This window comes from Scomber scombrus, chromosome 5, assembly GCF_963691925.1.
Source record: "Scomber scombrus chromosome 5, fScoSco1.1, whole genome shotgun sequence".
NCBI lineage: Eukaryota > Metazoa > Chordata > Actinopteri > Scombriformes > Scombridae > Scomber > Scomber scombrus.
In genome coordinates this window covers 32743170-32761996 of record NC_084974.1, presented here as the reverse complement: position 1 = coordinate 32761996, position 18827 = coordinate 32743170, and the positions used below count along the sequence as shown (strand labels likewise).

Below are 18827 nucleotides of genomic sequence, written 5' to 3'. Positions count from 1 at the left end.
CTCGATGGCTGCAGCTTTCTGTTTGATTTTTTTCAGAGAGATGTTTTAGGTCTCGTTCCCCCGTCGTTGTCCACAACGCTTCGCTGCTGACACTTTGAAACAGCAAACAGATTAAGCAATAAAAGGAATAACTCACACTGCATCCAGCTAGCCAGCTCCGTTTATCATAACAGCAGCAGGAGAAACTCTCAGCTCCTCCATCACCTGCTGCTGCTTTATCCTCTTTCTCTCTTCTAGTGAAAGTCTTTTGAAATTAGGTTTTTGTAGAGAAATTACAAAATAATCTTCTTTAATTTCCGCGGCTCCACTTTAACGTCATCTCCTGAACCTACCGTCAGCAGGAGTTTGGGTGACAGCAGCTGACGGGAAGGCGTGAATGACAGCCGGTACTGTCCAATCACAGTAGATTAAAAAACATGAAACAACAACAATTCGCTGCCAATAAAAGTGGGCGTGTCCGGGGCGCACTGAGCTGCGCCCCGTGGGAAACGTGACGCAGGCCAATGAGAGAGCAGCCTCAGGTCACATGCTTGTCAAAAGTTTGAGGGATTGCATTGACTTCCACTAGTCCGGCGCCCCGCATACAGGAAGTACATATAGAAATTAATAAAATACCATTTGGAATCGATTTAAAATGAATGATGACAGGTGCTTAGAGGCTAACATGACCATCTTGCTAACAAATACTATTTATTTCATAATTATTTAGCATTTTCTAATTCATTTATGTTTAATATGTTTAAGTAGATTTTGGCCAGATATTTGATGGGGGCGGCGCCCCAGCGCCCCGCATTGACCGGCCGCCACTGCCCCTAACCAACAGTGAGCAAAGAACCAGGAAATGATAACGCATCTGAGCAGCAGTATCACACAATAACCACAGATCAGTTCTTCCTGTCCTATGAAAGCTGCACAGAAGGAAACATCAAAGCAGTTTCAATCGGAGACCTCCACTGACAGACTGACAGGTGAGTGCTGCATGTATCTCACTGTGCTTCTAATATTATGTTGAAATTTTATTTATTTATTTTTTAATTTTATGAATTAATAAGACAAACTTAACATAAGAAACAGTTTTAAATCAAGTCGTTACCCCAGACATCCCAACTCTCCTGGAAGTTCTGGGAGTCTCCTCCATACTGATAGCGGCTCCATGACGCCTGCAAATGAGATCCAATCTCCCGGAATCTGCAGCGAGCAGAGCACTAGAGAGTGACTGTGTGTATGTGTGTGTGTGTGTGTGTGACTATAAATGCAGCGCGTGTGACAGCGAAGCATCCTTATAGCTCAGTGTTGCCGCTTATTAGACCGATCACAACCCCCCCAGGTTGGGATGTCTGTTATCCACAGTTCATGTTTCCTAGATAATAACTTATGTGCAAGGTTTTTATTTAATTGGTTTTATTCATACAGATAAACACTGTTACCTATAGTTAAACAATGCAGCAGATGTCATGTATATAAAGCACGTAACTGAAGACAATTTGCATTTCCTTGGTTCAGCTTTTAAAACTATGCTCAAACTAACATAAAAAGGATAAAAACAACAGGACAGATAAAATGGACTGTGTATGAACAGAATGTATGAGGACCATTTTTGAGCCTTGTGATACAACCGATTTTAAATTGAACACCCTGCTGGTGGGAACCAGCGTACAGCTTGTTGAGACGTGTGAAATGAGGTAATCTATTCGGAAGTACTTCATGCGTCACAAACCCTTTTTTAAAAATATAGCCTTGTGGTTACCGCGTCTGCTACGTGTCTGCAAATTAAGTAAATGCATGTTCTCTCAGTCATTTAGGTAAAGCCAGTTGTACATTTGTGTTTCTATGTTTCTGTACTTTGTTTTTATTATTAGTGTGTGTGTGTGTGTGTGTGTGGGGGGGGGGGGGGTATGTATGTGTTTACTATGATTGGGTTTTATTTTTATTTCTCAAATTCAATGTTTTTTTTTCAATTTTTTCTGTTAAATGTTTGTTTTATGTTAAGCACATTGAGTTGCCACTGTGTATGAAATGCGCTATATAAATAAAACTGCCTTGCCTTGCCTTGCCTTGTGTGGGCTCAGGCCTGTTAGGGGCACCATCAACACCACGCTTGCTATACTTCCACCACAGCTCAACAGGAAAACACTAAGAGGGAATTTGATGCTAAAAATACTGTAAATGTGTCAGATATCACTTGATATGACTAACTCAGACCGCTGAAGCTCAATAGAAGCTGATCATCTACTTTTAAATGACTGTGTGGAAACACTGTGGATTTTGTCCTCCATCACTTTACATTGAAAGCACATTTGAAGGAGATCTTTTAATAGTCAGTATGAACAGGAGGAATGATTACAGAGAGGAAAAAACCTCTTTACTGTTCATATGGACACCTGACTGATGCTTTAAGAGACACAAGGGCACCTGGACCTCCTTTAGACTGAATCGAAAAGGCTTCTTCCAGCCAAACATTTGTAACAATGTAGTCAGCTGATGGTTCAGTAGGATATATAATTAATGTGTCAAAATGTATTTAACAATATAAAGATGATAGATTTGTGTTCTCCCTTCTTAGAACCTCCACAAACATGGGTGACCTGGTAGGAGTGGGAGTGACCTCAGTTACCAACCAGACAGCTGATGATGATATCAATCAATGTGATCAGAGAGACACAAAGGCTCACCTCTTCTTCATACCGGTCTACACTCTGGTGTTTGTAGTGAGTGTCAAATATTCAGATTACAGTCACATTCCCTCCTCCTCCTCTGTCTGCCAATCAGCACACATGTCAATCTCTGTTTCCTCTCCAGGTGGGTTTGGTCCTCAACAGTCTCACCCTGAAGGTTTACTTCTGCTCAGCTCAGCAGCAGGTGTCCAGCATCATGATGGTCTACATGAGAAACCTGGCAGCCTCTGACTTCCTGCTCTGCCTCTACCTTCCCCTCCGCATCATCAAGTACATCAGCAGTTCTGTCACCTTCCACCTGGTTTACTGCAACATTGCTGTCTTTGGATTGTACCTCAACATGTATGCCAGCATCCTGTTCATGGGTTACATTGCTGCTAACAGGTAAGTAACAAAAATGCTGTTTTCAGCACAGTTAACACTTGATGTTTTGATACTTTATTGTCTGTTTTATATGCATCAACATTATACTGACTGAAATGGTCATGTCCTCGTATCACTGCAGGAGTAAAGTCTAAAGTCTTGTCCTCTCTAGAAACAATATTGGAATCATCATTCCTCATGAAATCTGTGGTTTAACTATTAGTATCACCTATATTCAGTGAAATTATCTGCTGATGCCTGCCTCTCCTGTCTCCAGGTATCTGAAGATCATCTATCCTTTGGGAAATCACTTCCTGCGGACAGTTCAGGCTGCCCGCATCATCTCCACGGTGACCTGGATTTTCCTGCTGGCCCCAGTGATTTCGTACGTCACCCTGTCACTCCTCACACAGGAAACTCTGACTGCTGTCCCTAACAGGTGTGAAAGCTTGCACAATGCCCAGGTCCGTGTATTCTACAAAATCATCCACGTTTATTCCACCGTCACCTTCCTAGTCGTCCTGGTCTCCCTGGTCTTCTTCTACCACAGCGCCTCCCGCAGTGTGTTGCAGGCACAGCAGAGGCAGCTGGCATCCTCCAGCTGCAAGAAGCTCAGGAGGTCACGCAGGAAAATGTTGGTGCTGGTCAGCGTCTTCTGCGTTTGTTTCGTGCCTTACCACCTGGTTCGCCTTCCCTACGTCTTCCTACACAGGCAGTGCTCTTTGAGCAAATTGTTTTACTACCTGAAGGAGCTGACCGTCCTGCTGTCAGTTCTTAATGTCTGCCTGGATCCATTCATCTACTTCATGTTCTCTAAGGCGTTCCGGTCCCAGCTGAGCTGTGCACGTGCCAAGCAGATGGAGTGAAGGGCAGCTGAGAGCAACCAACAGTGAGACACTGATGAGCACATCAGTAAGATAAACATAAGAAATCTCATGTTTGGATCCAAACCAACAATGAACTGATGTAGAACTGTATGTGTATCAAGGCTCATAAATCTTATTCCTCCGTTGTTGTTCAAAAACTATTAAAAACACATCAGTGAGTCACACTGCTGCACTGGTGGACAAAAAAACTATCATAACTCAGTTTATATTTTTCATGCTAAATTTTGAACTTTCATTTTTAGTTGAGCTAAGGACTTAAAGAGAACCTATTATGGTCATTTCAGCTTTAAACTTCTATTTTTGGACCACCATTGTGCATGATTCATAGTTTAAAAAACTCCTTATTTATCTTCTACTGGTCCTTTATGCAGCTCCTCAGTTCAGCCTCTGCCTGAAACAGGATGTTTTGTTTCCTGTCTCTTTACAGATTACATTGATTTTTATGCTATTGATTAAGATTCTGATATTTACTGTGTGATTTCCGTTATGACATCTCTAGCATTCAAAGGTTCTTGATAGAGTGTAGTATTTTTCTGACATTGAGCTAATGATAATTGCAAAGATTTTAATTTGGATTGATAAACTGATCATTGCTCAGTTCTAGAGTTAGATCTTATTGATCAGTTGGTTTAGCTTGCCTTTCACCTTAATAAGTAGCTCAGTAACATCATCCATGAGCTAATTAATCTCATGTATGATGTGTTATTGAATGCATACAAAAGCTTTTTTGGTGTGGACTATGTGTACTTACATGTATTAAGTTCTTATTAAAAGTCCATTGCAATTCCGCAAATGTGGTTGTTTTGCCTGGTTCATGTTTTCCATCACATAACAAAAAACAGATTTGGTGTTCAAATCTTTGTATTGTTAATATAAACACTGCTCCAAAAATGAAGGGAACACTTAAATCACACATCAGATCTTGATGAACGAATTATTCAAGTTGAAAATCTTTACTGATGTACAGTCTTTAATTGATTGAGAACAAAATGACATAACAGTCAGTGGATACCAAAATCATCAACCCTTTGAAGGCTGGATTCAAAATCACACCGAAAATCAAATTACTGTGTTTGACATAATTTAGAATGAACAGGATCCATAAATGTGTGGATTTGAAGAAGAAATGGTTTCAACATGGTTACTGAATAATGTGCACAGAGACCTGCACATGAGTAGTGCTGGAAGCAGTACAAAGATCCTTTACTGCAGTAAAAGTACCAATAAATCAATGTACAAATACTCCATTATAAGTAAAAGTACATAAGCATTATTCGAGTCAACGGTTCATGCAGATCTCAAAGACCTGATAGAAGAAGTAAAGAAGTAGTAAAAGCATCACGAGGCATTTCCCTGTAAAGATGGAGACATTGCGCCCTCTGGTGGTGTCACACAGTACTGCACCAACACTTACATTTAATCATAGATAACAAACCACATATAATCAATTAAACATGCACTCTGGCTGGAGCACTTACCATCATCAAATAATCACCAAACCGAAATAAAAGGGGATCTTGGATATATAAAGGGAATATAAAGCACAAACATCTGAGGTGTATAATGATGCCATCAGTAAGATTAAATATGTCCGGTCCATTTGGTGGCACATGGACGGCCAATGTCATTCTAAGATACTTAATGGTGGTTTTAAAATACAGGTAATTTTTAATTACAGGTAATTCTACTGCAGTAAAGTATCAGAGTACTTCTTCCAGAGCTGCTCATGTGCAGATCTTTGTGCAGCTTGATCTGTAACCATGTTGATTATTTCTACATTACATTTTAAAACAATTTCTTCACTTCGTCATTGATCTTAGAGTCTCTGAACTCTACTGAAGGGATGAACACTGTTGTCTCAGAGATTGACTCAGCTAACCACATCCCTTTTTTTTCACATCTCTGTAAACCACTGCCTGTGGGTTTTGCATAAATGTTTGTCATGAAGAGTTTATGTACTGCAGCCCTACTATATATTTCTTATCTATCTATCTATCTATCTATCTATCTATCTATCTATCTATCTATCTATCTATCTATCTATCTATCTATCTATCTATCTATCTATCTATCTATCTATCTATCTATCTATCTATCAGCAGGACATGGACTGACTCCACTGAGGTTGGTGATGATGACAAAGAGCAGGCTGTAAATATAAAGACTACAGGACTTGTGTATAAACACTGTGTTTATGAACGCTACACAGAAATAAAATCTCTTTCCATTTACAAATAAAGACTTATGCTGATAGTATACTTAAAAACCTTAAATTCTGGTTATATAAAAACAAAAACAAATAAAGACTTAACAGTGATGTCATATTGAGATGTTTGGTGTCAACAAACTCTTTTTGCATCAACTGATGTCATTTTTTGTCATTTTTTTCCTAAACACACTGAAACCTGCAATGTTCACCTTCAAGTTCAAGTTAAGTTGTTTCTCAACCACATTTTAATTCACACATATTGTGGCGTGAATCGTTGTCCAGTGCCAGTCAAACATACATATGAACAAAAAAAGAGGACACGCAATAAATAATATCTAAAAACCACAAACACATAACTCTACATCCAAAATATATTGAAACCTTGTGGATATTTCTAACTTTTAAGGCCTCTGCTTGGTTTATGTTACTTTAGCACATAATATTCTTGTTTTGACAGAGAAGCAACAGCAGTGAACATTGTTTGTGTTGTTTTCATGTTTAGTTTTTTGACTTGCAAATGATCAGCTTTGCTGCACAAAACTGTTAGTCAGAACCACACCTGATATCCCACCTCCACATCAGGAACACAGACAGGTGAGTGCTGCATGTAACTTTATACTCGAACAAACTGTTTGGGAAATTAAACTGTCTAAAATTTGGAGATAGACTGAAGGATAGGACTTTGATTCAACAATTTTAACCTTTTTACCTGAAAGTATGTAAAGATTAAATGAGAGTAATTAGAACTAGAAAATTCCAGGGATATTTTGAGTGCCACGGGGCTGCTGCCGGGATGAGTATACAATTTATTTCCAGTGTTAAAAAGTCACCCTGATCATATTCTGGTTTCAAGTATTAAGTACATCTTACTAGTCAGCATCAAGTGTAATGTACTTTATTCTCAACTTAACATCCCTGAAAATATTAAGTAATGTTCATCATATTTAAGCATAAATAATATTTATTTGAACTTATTAATTACTTCATTTTTTCACAGACAGGAACATCACTGTTATGAAATTATTAAGTAAATCTTATCATTAAGAGAGTAGATTTTATTATACTATTTTATTTTATATGTTTTCACTGATTCAAATACATTGCTATGAAATAAAGTCTACATTTCAGAATAGGCCTTCTGTGAGCAGGTAATGTAAAGCTAGCGGATCTTAATGAAGAAGACAGTTTCTTACCTGGAGAGAAGGATCAAAGGGGAGAGCTGTATTTCTGTCTCCATATGTTAATGAGGTGGGCGGTTCTAACATTAGTCTTAAGGTCCCTGTAAAGTATAAGTATAAATAAATATGTGTTCTGAGTTTGACATACCACAGAAAAGTGTGTTGTTAACCACCCTGCCAAACGTGAATGATTTAAAAAAAATCACCAAATTTGTTAAATTAGGCTTCAAAGTTGTGTAAAATTCAACTCCTTTCTCTGCTCCCAATCGCTTTGGGCGTGCCTGCCGAGTTCGCTGAAGCCCCGCCCCCTACCGAGTGTCACCTGTCAATCAAAGTCACCACCTCAACCCTAAACATGGACGCTATTGCTGAGAGCTTTCGGCCGCTAGCTCAAGCGCCAGCTCGGCCGTTAGCGCTAGCTCGGTTAACTGGCAAAACAGACAGACAGGAATTAGCCAATCACAAAAAAGGTAGGTCAGTTTCTGCCCAGCAACAGGTTGCCAAGGACAGCAAAGGCTCTACAGTTGCTACGGCAATTTGAGAATCTGCTTGGAAATTCTGAAAATTCCCCAGAATTTGGCTTCTGACAAGGTCCCGAACAATTGCAAACTGTGAGAAAACCGTAACTCCGAAAACAATATGAAAGACACAGAAGCCGGCAAATTCTGACAGTGTTTATTTTATTCAGATATTCCTTAAAATGAGCGCGTAAGCTCAGTGCGAAGACAGAGTGAGATTCTTTCGAAAAAAAAACAGACAATTACATTAGGGTCAATGGGGAGCGAGACAGGCATTGCCGCCGGTCTCGGCCCCCCCGTTTAAATTTTGTGCAGACCCCGCCTGTCAACGTCACATTTTATGAATCCCAACACCTATGTCTACATTTTGACAAAAAATTATTTGTCTCCTTTTCACGGTTTGGTGGTGAATTCGAGTTAAAAATAAAAATTAAGGTTATTTTTTACTGCTTCTGGCACTCAAGCTAACTGACGCTTCACACTCCAGAAACAGAGGAGAATCTGGGCTGTAAGGAAAGATGATTCAGAGAATACTAAACATCAAATGGTGAATAAAATATCACATTCATTCACTGTTTATAATAATGAGCCAAAAAAAGGAAATTACAGCCAACCACTGAAGTGACAAACCACAGAAGAGTCTGCAAGTTAGACTTCATTCATTGCTGAACAAGTGGTTTGACACATACACCAAAAACCTTTGTATGTGGCATTGATGCTGCTGTGTTGATTTGCTACCACCAGTTCCTGTGTTTTCATTGTTATTTAAATAACTTTCTGCAACTTCATATATAACTGTCTTCCGTCTGTTAAAACCTCCAGAGACAAAAATGGACGTGACCTCATCATCCAACCAGAGCCAAGTCAACGGTCAATGTGAACATATTGATGAATCAGGCCACCTCTTCTTTGCACTGGCCTACAGTCTGGTGTCTGTGGTGAGTTTCAAATATTCACATCACAGTCTGTTAACAGTATAATATTTGTATGGATTTTTTTCATATTTATATAAACTTTCAAACACAAAAAGTAATACAAAGGATAACACTTTACAACATACCAGTTGGGCTGACAGAGGTTGGATTAATAAATAATACTTATAATAAATTAAATAGATAACACAACATGCTCTACATTGTAGAAACAAAAACAAACAAACAAAATAATGCATACTGAAGTTGACTTGCCTCCCCAAGTCAACTCTCAGCTCTCAGTCAGTAGCAGAAGTGAGCAGTCCAACTGCTGGTCTTGGGTGTGCCTGTGGGAGTTTGCCAGCCCTGATGAAGGTGGTGTGTTTTGGGCCGCAAGCTTGATGGTTCTTGGACACAGCATCCAAGATTCCCCCAGTGGTAGTGGCCCTCCCCCAGATGGGCAGCTGCTCAAAATATGCCCCAGAGAGCCTTTTCCAGTGCAACAGGGACATGCTGGAGAGTCGGTCTTACCCCAGACATGAAGGTTTGCCAGACTAGTTAGGACGTCGTACATGGCTTGAACCATGAACTTGATCCATTGGGGTTCTGCATACCAGATGTCTTTCCAGGAGATCCTCTTCTCCAGCACGCCCTCCCACTTTGTTCAAAGCTCCCTGCTGCCGCAGGCCGACCAACCCTGCAGGTTTTGGTCCTCCTTGACATCTGCCCGTACCTCCTCTAGGATGAGGTGACATCTGTTCTTGCCCTAGGCTTTGTCAAAACAAGATTGTGGTCTGGTTCCCAGGCCTGCTCGTCTGGTTGCCACTGTACCCACTAGAGCCTTGTGTCTCAGCCGTGACTCTGCTACCTCCAGGCCTTCCTGGGCTCTCCACTTTGTGCCTGTCCGCACAACAATGCCTGCTGATGCCACTCTGGAATCCTTGGAGTCCTGGTAGAGTAGCGCCTCTCTAGTGCGAGAGACCCTGAACTCCTCGTTGAGACTACTGAAGGGGAGCTGGAGTTTATTGCTCCTTCCATAGAGTGCTGCACTGCTTAGGCTGGAGGTAGCCACTGATCTTTCTCTGCATGGTCTCCACAGTAGTGAGATGCCATGCTGGTAGATCTAAGCCTTGAACTTGCCAGGTAGTCCAGACTTGTCCACTCTAACTGTAACTGTAACTATATCCTGAGTGAACCATGGATAACTGGGTTACTTACTGAGTAAGTAATGTTTGATTAAGAGTTTTGGGACACAAACTAAACAGCACATTGATAGTGGATTCCATGATTGTTGTTCTATTAGCCTGTAATTCACTTGGAAATCTTGAGAGAACCCAATTTCCCAATCCCAGTACCCCAGAAGTGTTCAGTGCCAATGCAGGAATAACTGCGCAGCACATCCTGTCACAGAGCTGTGGTTAAAGTTGGTTAAATGTAATCACAATCTTTCCCTCCAACTTCAACCGTGCTGTAGTTGCCATTAGCAGATATCACAGCAAGCCAAGAAATTTTAAGAAACAATCCAACAGTCATGTCCTGCAGTGACTGATCAAGTAGGTGGAGGTGTGAAAGTAGGCGGGGTTTGAGCTTCTCACTCAAGAGAAAAGTATGAATGTTTTCAAGGAAATATCGATTGTGCGCTCTATTCTCCACATTTATACAATTCATGATGTAAACCACAAAGACAAGTCAGTAAAATCACTGTTTTATTCACCCTCTCATTCCTTGCTGTTTCTTCTCCAGGTGGGTTTTGTCCTCAACAGCTTCACCCTGAAGGTTTACTTCTGCTCAGCTCAGCAGCAGGTGTCCAGCATCATGATGGTCTACCTGAAGAACCTGGCAGCCTCTGACTTCCTGCTCTGCCTCTGCCTCCCCTTTTACATAGCCAACTACGTCAGCAGCTCCGTCACCATCTGCCTGGCCATGGGTTACTGTTTGGTAGATTTGAGCAAAAACACTGTGTTGTGTTTTTAACCCCCACAGCAGCACCACCAAGAGTGTTTTTCCCCCAGGGCAGCTTCTGGTTGTAATCGATAAGACCCACAGTGAGTTTTAAACTTGAGAAGTCATTGTGTGGTAAACCAAAAGAGGCCTGGTTTGAGACCTGTGATGAGTCTGTGTCTCTTTGAAAAAAGGAAGTTATGGTGACAATTGTGTACATAGGTCAAAACACTGTCTGAGTTTTTATTTTTAAAGTCTCAAATTATTACCACTGAAATAAACATTCTATGTAATTCATCTTCACTTTATTTTATTTCTATTAATGTTATCAAAAAGAATCTATAATATATCTAATGGAAATAGTGGGCTAAAGTCAATCACACCTCGACTTTCTTCCAAATAACGCACATTTCATTAGTAATATTATGAATACAGGCCTATAGTTCATGCACATTTTTATTTTTCTGGGTTGTGTGAAATGGCTAAAAAAAAGGGTAATACAAAACGACTCTGTGCACCTCCAAGGTGAATTTAGTCTTGTGCCATTTAAACAGTGTGTTTGCTGTTGCTGTATCTTCAGCATTTGATGAGTAATGGATGCAAATGCTGTTACGGACATTTGAAATACACCTCAAAAAAACATTAAACAGACAGACATTACAAATGTAGAGTTGGTCTACAAATCATTACAGTTAAATTAATGTCTGTTTACGACATGATTCTGGTGTGATTTGGCTGTATGTGTCTGCAGGAGGGTTTTGGTGGGTCAGTCTTCACTGCCGACTGCAGCTGAGCTAAAAGTGACGCAGCAACAGTCGTAGTGAACCCCAAATAATTTTTCCTCCAACAAGCAATGAGCAAAAAACCAGGAACTGAAAAAGCATCTGAACAGCAGTGGGTGTTTTCTGAGACATCACACAATAACTTAAGTCTTTTTTTTCTTTTGTGGTCCCCTAACCAACAGTGAGCAGAGAACCAGGAAATGAAAAAGCATCTGAGCAGCAGTATCACACAATAACCACAGATCAGTTCTTCCTGTCCTTTGAAAGCTGCACAGAAGGACACAGCAAAGCAGTTTCTATCTGAGACCTTCACTGACAGGTGAGTGCTGCACGTATCTCACTTCTTTGTGCTTCTAATATTATGTTGAAATTTGATATAATTTTTCAAATTATATGAATTAATATGTTTTCCAAGACAAACTTAACATAAAAGTTTACAGTTTACAAGTCGTTACCCGAGACATCCCAACTCTCCTGGAAGTTCTGGGAGTCTCCTCCACACTGATAGCGGCTTCCTGACGCCTGCAAATGAGATCCAATCTCGCGGAATCTGCAGCGAGCAGAGCACTAGAGAGTGACTGCGTGTGTGTGTGTGTTTTTGTGACTATAAATGCAGCGCGTGTGAGAGTGAAGCGTCCTTATAGCTCTGTGTTGCCGCTTATTAGACCGATCACAACCCCCCCAGGTTGGGATGTCTGTTAACCACAGTTCATGTTTCCTAGATGATAACTTATGTGCAAGGTTTTTATTTAATTGGTTTTATTCATACAGATAAACACTGTTACCTATAGTTCAACAATGCAACAGATGTCATGTATATAAAGCATGTAACTGAAGACAATTTGCATTTCCTTGGTTCAGCTTTTAAAACTATGCTCAAACTAACATAAAAAGGATAAAAAGAACAGGACAGATAAAATGGACTGTGTATGAACAGAATGTATGAGGACCATTTTTGAGGCTTGTGATACAACCAATTTTAAATTGAACACACTGCTGGTCTGAACCAGGTTACAGCTTGTTGAGACATGTGAAATGTGGTAATCTATTCGGAAGTACTTCATGCGTCACAAACCCTTTTTAAAAAAAAAAATTCTTAGAATACTCTACCCACAGACTACCATGGTAGCCTTGTGGTTACTGTGTCTGCTACGTGTCTAGAAGTTAAGAAAATGCATGATCTCTCAGTCATTTAGGAAGGGCCAGTTGTACATTTGGGTGGGCTCAGGCCTGTTAGGGTCACCATCAACACCACGCTTGCTATACTTCCACCACAGCTCAACAGGGAAACACTAAGAGGGAATTTGATGCTAAAAAGACTGTAAATGTGTCAGATATCACTTGATGACTAAAGCTGCGTTCAGACCAAACGCGACAAAATCACACGACAATCTGTTGCGCTATCGCTCGAGTTTCGCCGCATTTGTGACCATAATGTAAAATTTGCGTCATTGTGCGTGTAGCGAGCCCGCCCATTTTCACTAGATAACAACAACATTGCTTCTTCAATCATCAACCATGGCTGACATCACTCTTTTCTCTCATGTGTCCCTGAGGCTCCTGAGGCTCTTCCATTTCCTGCGACACACATCAACTGACAAAAAAAACGTAGATTAACTGTTGAATCTATGTTTGTTTTTCTTTTTTTCATCAAACGCGATGTTGCCGCAAAAGTTCAACATTTTCAACTCGCGCGTTGACGCGATGTTCGCGGCATCGCGACACGATTATCACGGCATCGTGTTGCGTGTATCGCGTTATCGCGTCACCCGGCGTAAATTTGTGTCTAATCGCATGATAGCATTGACTCAACATGTAATCTTGACACGCGGAATCACGTTTGGTCTGAACACAGTTTAACTCAGACTGATGAAGCTCAATAGAAGCTGATCATCTACTTTATAATGACTGTGTGGACACACTGTTGGTTTTGTCCTCCATCACTTTACATTGAAAGCACATTTGAAGGAGATATTTTAATAGTCAGTATGAACAGGAGGAATTATTACAGAGAGGAAAAAACCTCTTTACTGTTCATATGGACACCTGACTGCTGCTTTAAGAGACACAAGGGCACCTGGACCTCCTTTAGACTGAATCCAAAAGGCTTCTTCATTTCTGACATGTGTAACAATATAGTCAGCTGATGGTTCAGTAGGATATATAATTAATGTGTCAAACTGTATTTAACAATATAAAGATGATAGATTTGTGTTCTGTCTTCTTAGAACCTCCACAAACATGGGTGACCTGGAAGGAGTGGACCTGACCTCAGTTACCAACCAGACCGCTGATGACGATATCAATCAATGTGATCAGAGAGACACAAAGGCTCACCTCTTCTTCATGCTGGTCTACACTCTGGTGTTTGTAGTGAGTGTCAAATATTCAGATATCAGTCACATTCCCTCCTCCTCCTCTGTCTGCCAATCAGCACACATGTCAATCTCTGTTTCCTCTCCAGGTGGGTGTGGTCCTCAACAGTCTCACCCTGAAGGTTTACTTCTGCTCAGCTCAGCAGCAGGTGTCCAGCATCATGATGGTCTACATGAGAAACCTGGCAGCCTGTGACTTCCTGCTCTGTCTCTACCTTCCCCTCCGCATCATCAACTACATCAGCAGCTCTGTCACCTTCCAACTGGTTTACTGCAACTTTGCTGTCTTAGGATTGTACCTCAACATGTACGCCAGCATCCTGTTCATGGGTTACATTGCTGCTAACAGGTAGGTAACAAACCATGCTGATTCTCAGCACAGTTAACACTTTTTTGTAGATGTTTTGATACTTTATTGTCTGTTTTATATGCATCAACATTATACTGACTGAAATGGTCATGTCCTCGTATCACTGCAGGAGTTAAGTCTAAAGTCTTGTTCTCTCTAGAAACAATATTGGAATCATCATTCCTCATGAAATCTGTGGTTTAACTATTAGTATCACTTATATTCAGTGAAATTATCTGCTGATGCCTGCCTCTCCTGTCTCCAGGTATCTGAAGATCATCTATCCTTTGGGAAATCACTTCCTGCGGACAGTTCAGGCTGCCCGCATCATCTCCACGGTAACCTGGATTTTCCTGCTGGCCCCAGTGATTTCGTACGTCACCCTGTCTCTCCTCACACAGGAACCTCTTACTGCTGTCCCTAACAGGTGTGAAAGCTTGCACAATGCCCAGGTCCATGTATTCTACAAAATCATCCACGTTTATTCCACCGTCACCTTCCTAGTCGTCCTCGTCTCCCTGGTCTTCTTCTACCACAGCGCCTCCCGCAGTGTGTTGCAGGCACAGCAGAGGCAGCTGGCATCCTCCAGCTGCAAGAAGCTCAGGAGGTCACGCATGAAAATCTTAGTGCTGGTCAGCGTCTTCTGTGTTTGTTTCGTGCCTTACCACCTGGTTCGCCTTCCTTACGTCTTCCTACAGAGGCAGTGCTCTTTGAGCAAAGTGTTTTACTACCTGAAGGAGCTGACCGTCCTGCTGTCAGTTCTTAATGTCTGCCTGGATCCATTCATCTACTTCATGTTCTGTAAGGTATCACTCCCTCCAGGAAATACACGGGACCACGGTTCTTCAAATACAGATGACTTTATTTTCCTCCTTCCTCATAAACCCTGATAAGCCACCGTCGAACTGTTTAAATACACAGTGTGCAAAATTAAGACATATTTGGACATACAGAATGTAAACACATAAGCACAATACAACATAACAGAAATAAACGTACCTCGCTGGCTGCACACAACCGAGAGGGAATGAGTCCACTTGACAAATCTTCCAGACCAAAAATATAATGCTTAAAACCGAAATAAATCTTCAAAATGAGCAGTAAAATGTCTCTTTGCACAAACTTAAGGGTTTCAACTTCTTAGTGGAGGTTTTGCACACTGCACCTGCTTCACTCCACTCACTCGTGCTCTTTTTCTCCCAAGTGGTTTGTTACAATTAAATTTGTCCCACTTGCAACACGGTCATAAAATAAATTCCTACCCAGTGTTACACAAAGACATAAATATCCATGAAAATAAATAGTATAAAATAAAATATGTAACAAAAATACTAAATATTGACAAATTATATTTATGGCAGTAAAAAAGGCGTTCCGGTCCCAGCTGACCATCCACATTACAAAGAGGAGGAATGAAGGGCAGCCGAGAGCCACCAACAGTGAGACACTGATGAGCACATCAGTATGACAAACATAAGAAATCTCATGTTTGGATCCAAACCAACAATTGTAGAGCTGTATGTGTATCAATGCTGATATATCTTATTCCTCCATTGTTGTTCAAAAACTATTAAAAACAATAAACATCAGTGAGTCACACTGCTGCACTGGGGGACAAAAAAATATCACCTCACTGCCAAGTTACATATTGATGATTACATTTATTAATGACTTTTGCATTAGTAAATTCATTACATTTTTAATAAATTGTTTAATATTTTCCATGCTAAATTTTGATCTTTTATTTTCAGTTGAGCTAAGGACTTAAAAAGGAGCCATTATGCCATTTCAGCTTCAAATTTTTATTTTTGGACTCCACTATAGCTTATACTGGTCCTGTATGCAGCCGCTATTCCTTCACATCAAAAGGAGCCAGCTGAGGTGTTTAATGGGAAAATGTATATGTATTATGCTCATATGATGTTTAAAGGAAAGGAGTCAAATGTATTTAGATATAGATGTTCTTTTCTTTGAATATGTCTGTATCGCAAAAGATAAATATAACTGTCATGCAACAACATCATGTAGGTGTTATTTTCACTTTGTGCAAAGAGAAAGCACACAAACCACAACTGCAAAGGTTGTGAAAAGTTAAAGAAGGTAATTGTGCAGAGACTTTCCTAAGTACTTTGCATATTTCTGTTTCATTGGATATAAATATAGATTCCTACTTCTGTACAGCAGCTTCATCCAAATCAATATTGTTGCAGAAAGATCTCTGCTCCAGCCAGTCGTCATTATTCTGTTCAGTTTATGAAAGAATAAAGCTTCACTGAGACCAAACCACTTGTTTGATGTTTTTATTGAAGATTTTCCACGACAGATCATGGTCAGGAATACCTTAGGTTGGGAATGCCTTAGGATCCACCAAGAGGAACTGATGAATGTTTGCTTGGGAGAAGGAGGTCTGGGCTTCATTGCTCAGCTTGAAGCCACCGCAACCCAGCCCCAGATAACTGGCAGAAAATGGATGTATATGTATATATATATGAGTCAATGACGTGACGCTACTTATTTTGTGTCCCTTGTGGTTTAGTCAAATTTAAAAGGGTTACAATTTGAAAATAAATGCATGAATAACTTCACTAGATCAAAAAGTAATTTCATTCATTGAGGATCAAGTTTCAAAAAATGGTCTCACTACAATGAAATGGCTACTGTGGGAACTAACATCATCAAACATGAATACAGTTGGGCTCAATGAATCCACAAGATTCTCAACTTTCAGACCCAATTCATGCAATTCCAAGACTGTTTATGAACCCCACTATACAGAAATATTTAAATACAATATTTTTGGAGACCAAAATAACCCATTTATGCTGCATGCAAAAGACTGCATTGTTTTTGCCCACATAGCAGGCATGTCTATAAAAGGGAGAGTTGTGGGTACCCAAATAACGCATTTTCATTCAGATACACTATAATGCCAAAAGTATTGGCTCACCTGCCTTGACTCCCATATGAACTTAAGTGACATCCCATTCTTAATCCATAGGGTTTAATATGACGTTGGTCCCTTTGCAGCTATAACAGCTTCAACTCTTCTGGGAAGGCTTTCCACAAGGTTTAGGACTGTTTATGGGAATGTTTGACCATTGTTCCAGAAGCGCTTTGTGAGGTCACACATTTATGTTGGACAAGAAGGCCTGGCTCTCAGTCTCCGCTCTAATTCATCCCAAAGGTGTTCTATCGGGTTGGGTCAGGACTATATGCAAGCCAGTCAATTTCATCCACACCAAACTCTTTCATCGATGTCTTTTTGATGGACCTTGCTTTGTGCCCTGGTGTACAGTGGTGTTGGAACAGGAAGGGGCCATCCCCAAACTGTTCCCTCAAAGTTGGGAGCATGAAATTGTCCAAAATCTCTTGGTATGCTGAAGCATTCAGAGTTCCTTTGACTGGAACTAAGGGACCAGGCCCATCTCCTGAAGAACAACCTCACACCATAATCCCCCCTCCACCAAACTTTACACTTGTCACAATGCAGTCAGACAAGTACCGTTGTCCTAGCAACCACCAAACCCAGGCTCTTCCATCAGATCGCCAGAAGGTGAAGCATGATTCGTCACTCCAGAGAACGCGTCTCCCAAGTGCATTGCACTTGGTGATGTTTGGCTTGGATGCAGCTGCTCGGCCATGGAAACCCATTCCATGAAGCTCTCTATGCACTGCTCTTAATCTGAAGGCCACATGAAGTTTGGAGGTCTGCAGCGATGGACTGCAGAAACCTCTGTGCACTATCCGCCACAGCATCCGCTTACCCGCTCCGTCATTTTACGTCGCCTACCACTTCGTGGCTGAGTTGCTGTCGTTCCCAATCGCTTCCACTTTGTTATAAAACCACTGACAGTTGACTGTGGAATATTTAGGAGCGAGGAAATTTCCGGACTGGACTTGTTGCACAGGTGGCATCCTATCACAGCACCACGCTGGAATTCACTGAGCTCCTGAGAGCGACACATTCTTTCAGTAATGTTTGTAGAAACAGTCTGCATGCCTTGGTGCTTGAATTTATACACCTGTGGCCATGGAAGTGATCGGAACACTTGATTTCAATTATTTGGATGGGTGAGTGAATACTTTTGGCAATATAGTGTATCTTGATGTGAGAGGTCTAGGAAAATGGCCATGCCAGTTTTTCTCTAGACAAAATAAAGACTAACTTTGGAGTGTTATTTATCCTCCTTCCTGATAGGTTAGCATGACATGGTTGGTACCAATGGATGCTTTGTGTCATATACCATATGATATATGTAATATTCAGCTTTAAAACTCAGCCCACTACAGCCTATAGCTTTGACTGTTCATAAAGCACAAGGTACATGTTATGTATATGTTGATGGATTATTAAAGACTGATGTCAAAGTTTAGCCATGATACCATTCTGAAACCACTGTTTTCCTCCCAGGTTGAACATTTACCTAATCGATTTTTATTTTTAAATCGTAAGAGACCGACCATACACCCATTTTTGTCTTTTTTTTCGTGTCACAATGGAAAGAGCAAAGCTGGTGGACCCAAATACACAGAACAGATGAAAACTAGACAAGAACTGACCAAGACTGAATAGAAAAAGAAGACTTAAATACTAACAAAACTAATGAGGGAATGGGGAACAGGTGACAAGTGCAGGCTG

The 18827-nt window shown here is 40.7% G+C and overlaps 2 protein-coding genes across 2 annotated transcripts; both read left to right on the top strand.

The window, feature by feature from the left end:
* Positions 1-2576: 2576 nt before the first annotated feature.
* On the top strand, positions 2577-3904 carry LOC133981077 (P2Y purinoceptor 14-like). Its single transcript, XM_062419964.1, has 3 exons — positions 2577-2708; positions 2800-3059; positions 3316-3904. Exons 1-3 carry the CDS (start codon positions 2577-2579, stop codon positions 3902-3904), a joined length of 981 nt encoding a protein of 326 aa, XP_062275948.1.
* Positions 3905-8660: 4756 nt separating this feature from the next.
* On the top strand, positions 8661-17846 carry LOC133981076 (P2Y purinoceptor 13-like). Its single transcript, XM_062419963.1, has 5 exons — positions 8661-8768; positions 13929-14188; positions 14454-14994; positions 15558-15627; positions 17572-17846. Exons 1-5 carry the CDS (start codon positions 8661-8663, stop codon positions 17844-17846), a joined length of 1254 nt encoding a protein of 417 aa, XP_062275947.1.
* The last annotated feature ends 981 nt before the right edge of the window (positions 17847-18827 follow it).

What these genes read in the sequence shown, in the direction of transcription:
- LOC133981076 (XM_062419963.1), top strand. Translation starts at nt 8,661, where the DNA reads ATGGACGTGACCTCATCATCCAACCAGAGCCAAGTCAACGGTCAATGT. An exon ending in GGTTACATTGCTGCTAACAG is followed by an intron (nt 14,189 to 14,453) that starts GTAGGTAACAAA and finishes TCCTGTCTCCAG; the next exon opens with GTATCTGAAGATCATCTATC. An exon ending in TCTACTTCATGTTCTGTAAG is followed by an intron (nt 14,995 to 15,557) that starts GTATCACTCCCT and finishes GCAGTAAAAAAG; the next exon opens with GCGTTCCGGTCCCAGCTGAC.
- LOC133981077 (XM_062419964.1), top strand. Translation starts at nt 2,577, where the DNA reads ATGGGTGACCTGGTAGGAGTGGGAGTGACCTCAGTTACCAACCAGACA. An exon ending in TCTACACTCTGGTGTTTGTA is followed by an intron (nt 2,709 to 2,799) that starts GTGAGTGTCAAA and finishes TTTCCTCTCCAG; the next exon opens with GTGGGTTTGGTCCTCAACAG. An exon ending in GGTTACATTGCTGCTAACAG is followed by an intron (nt 3,060 to 3,315) that starts GTAAGTAACAAA and finishes TCCTGTCTCCAG; the next exon opens with GTATCTGAAGATCATCTATC.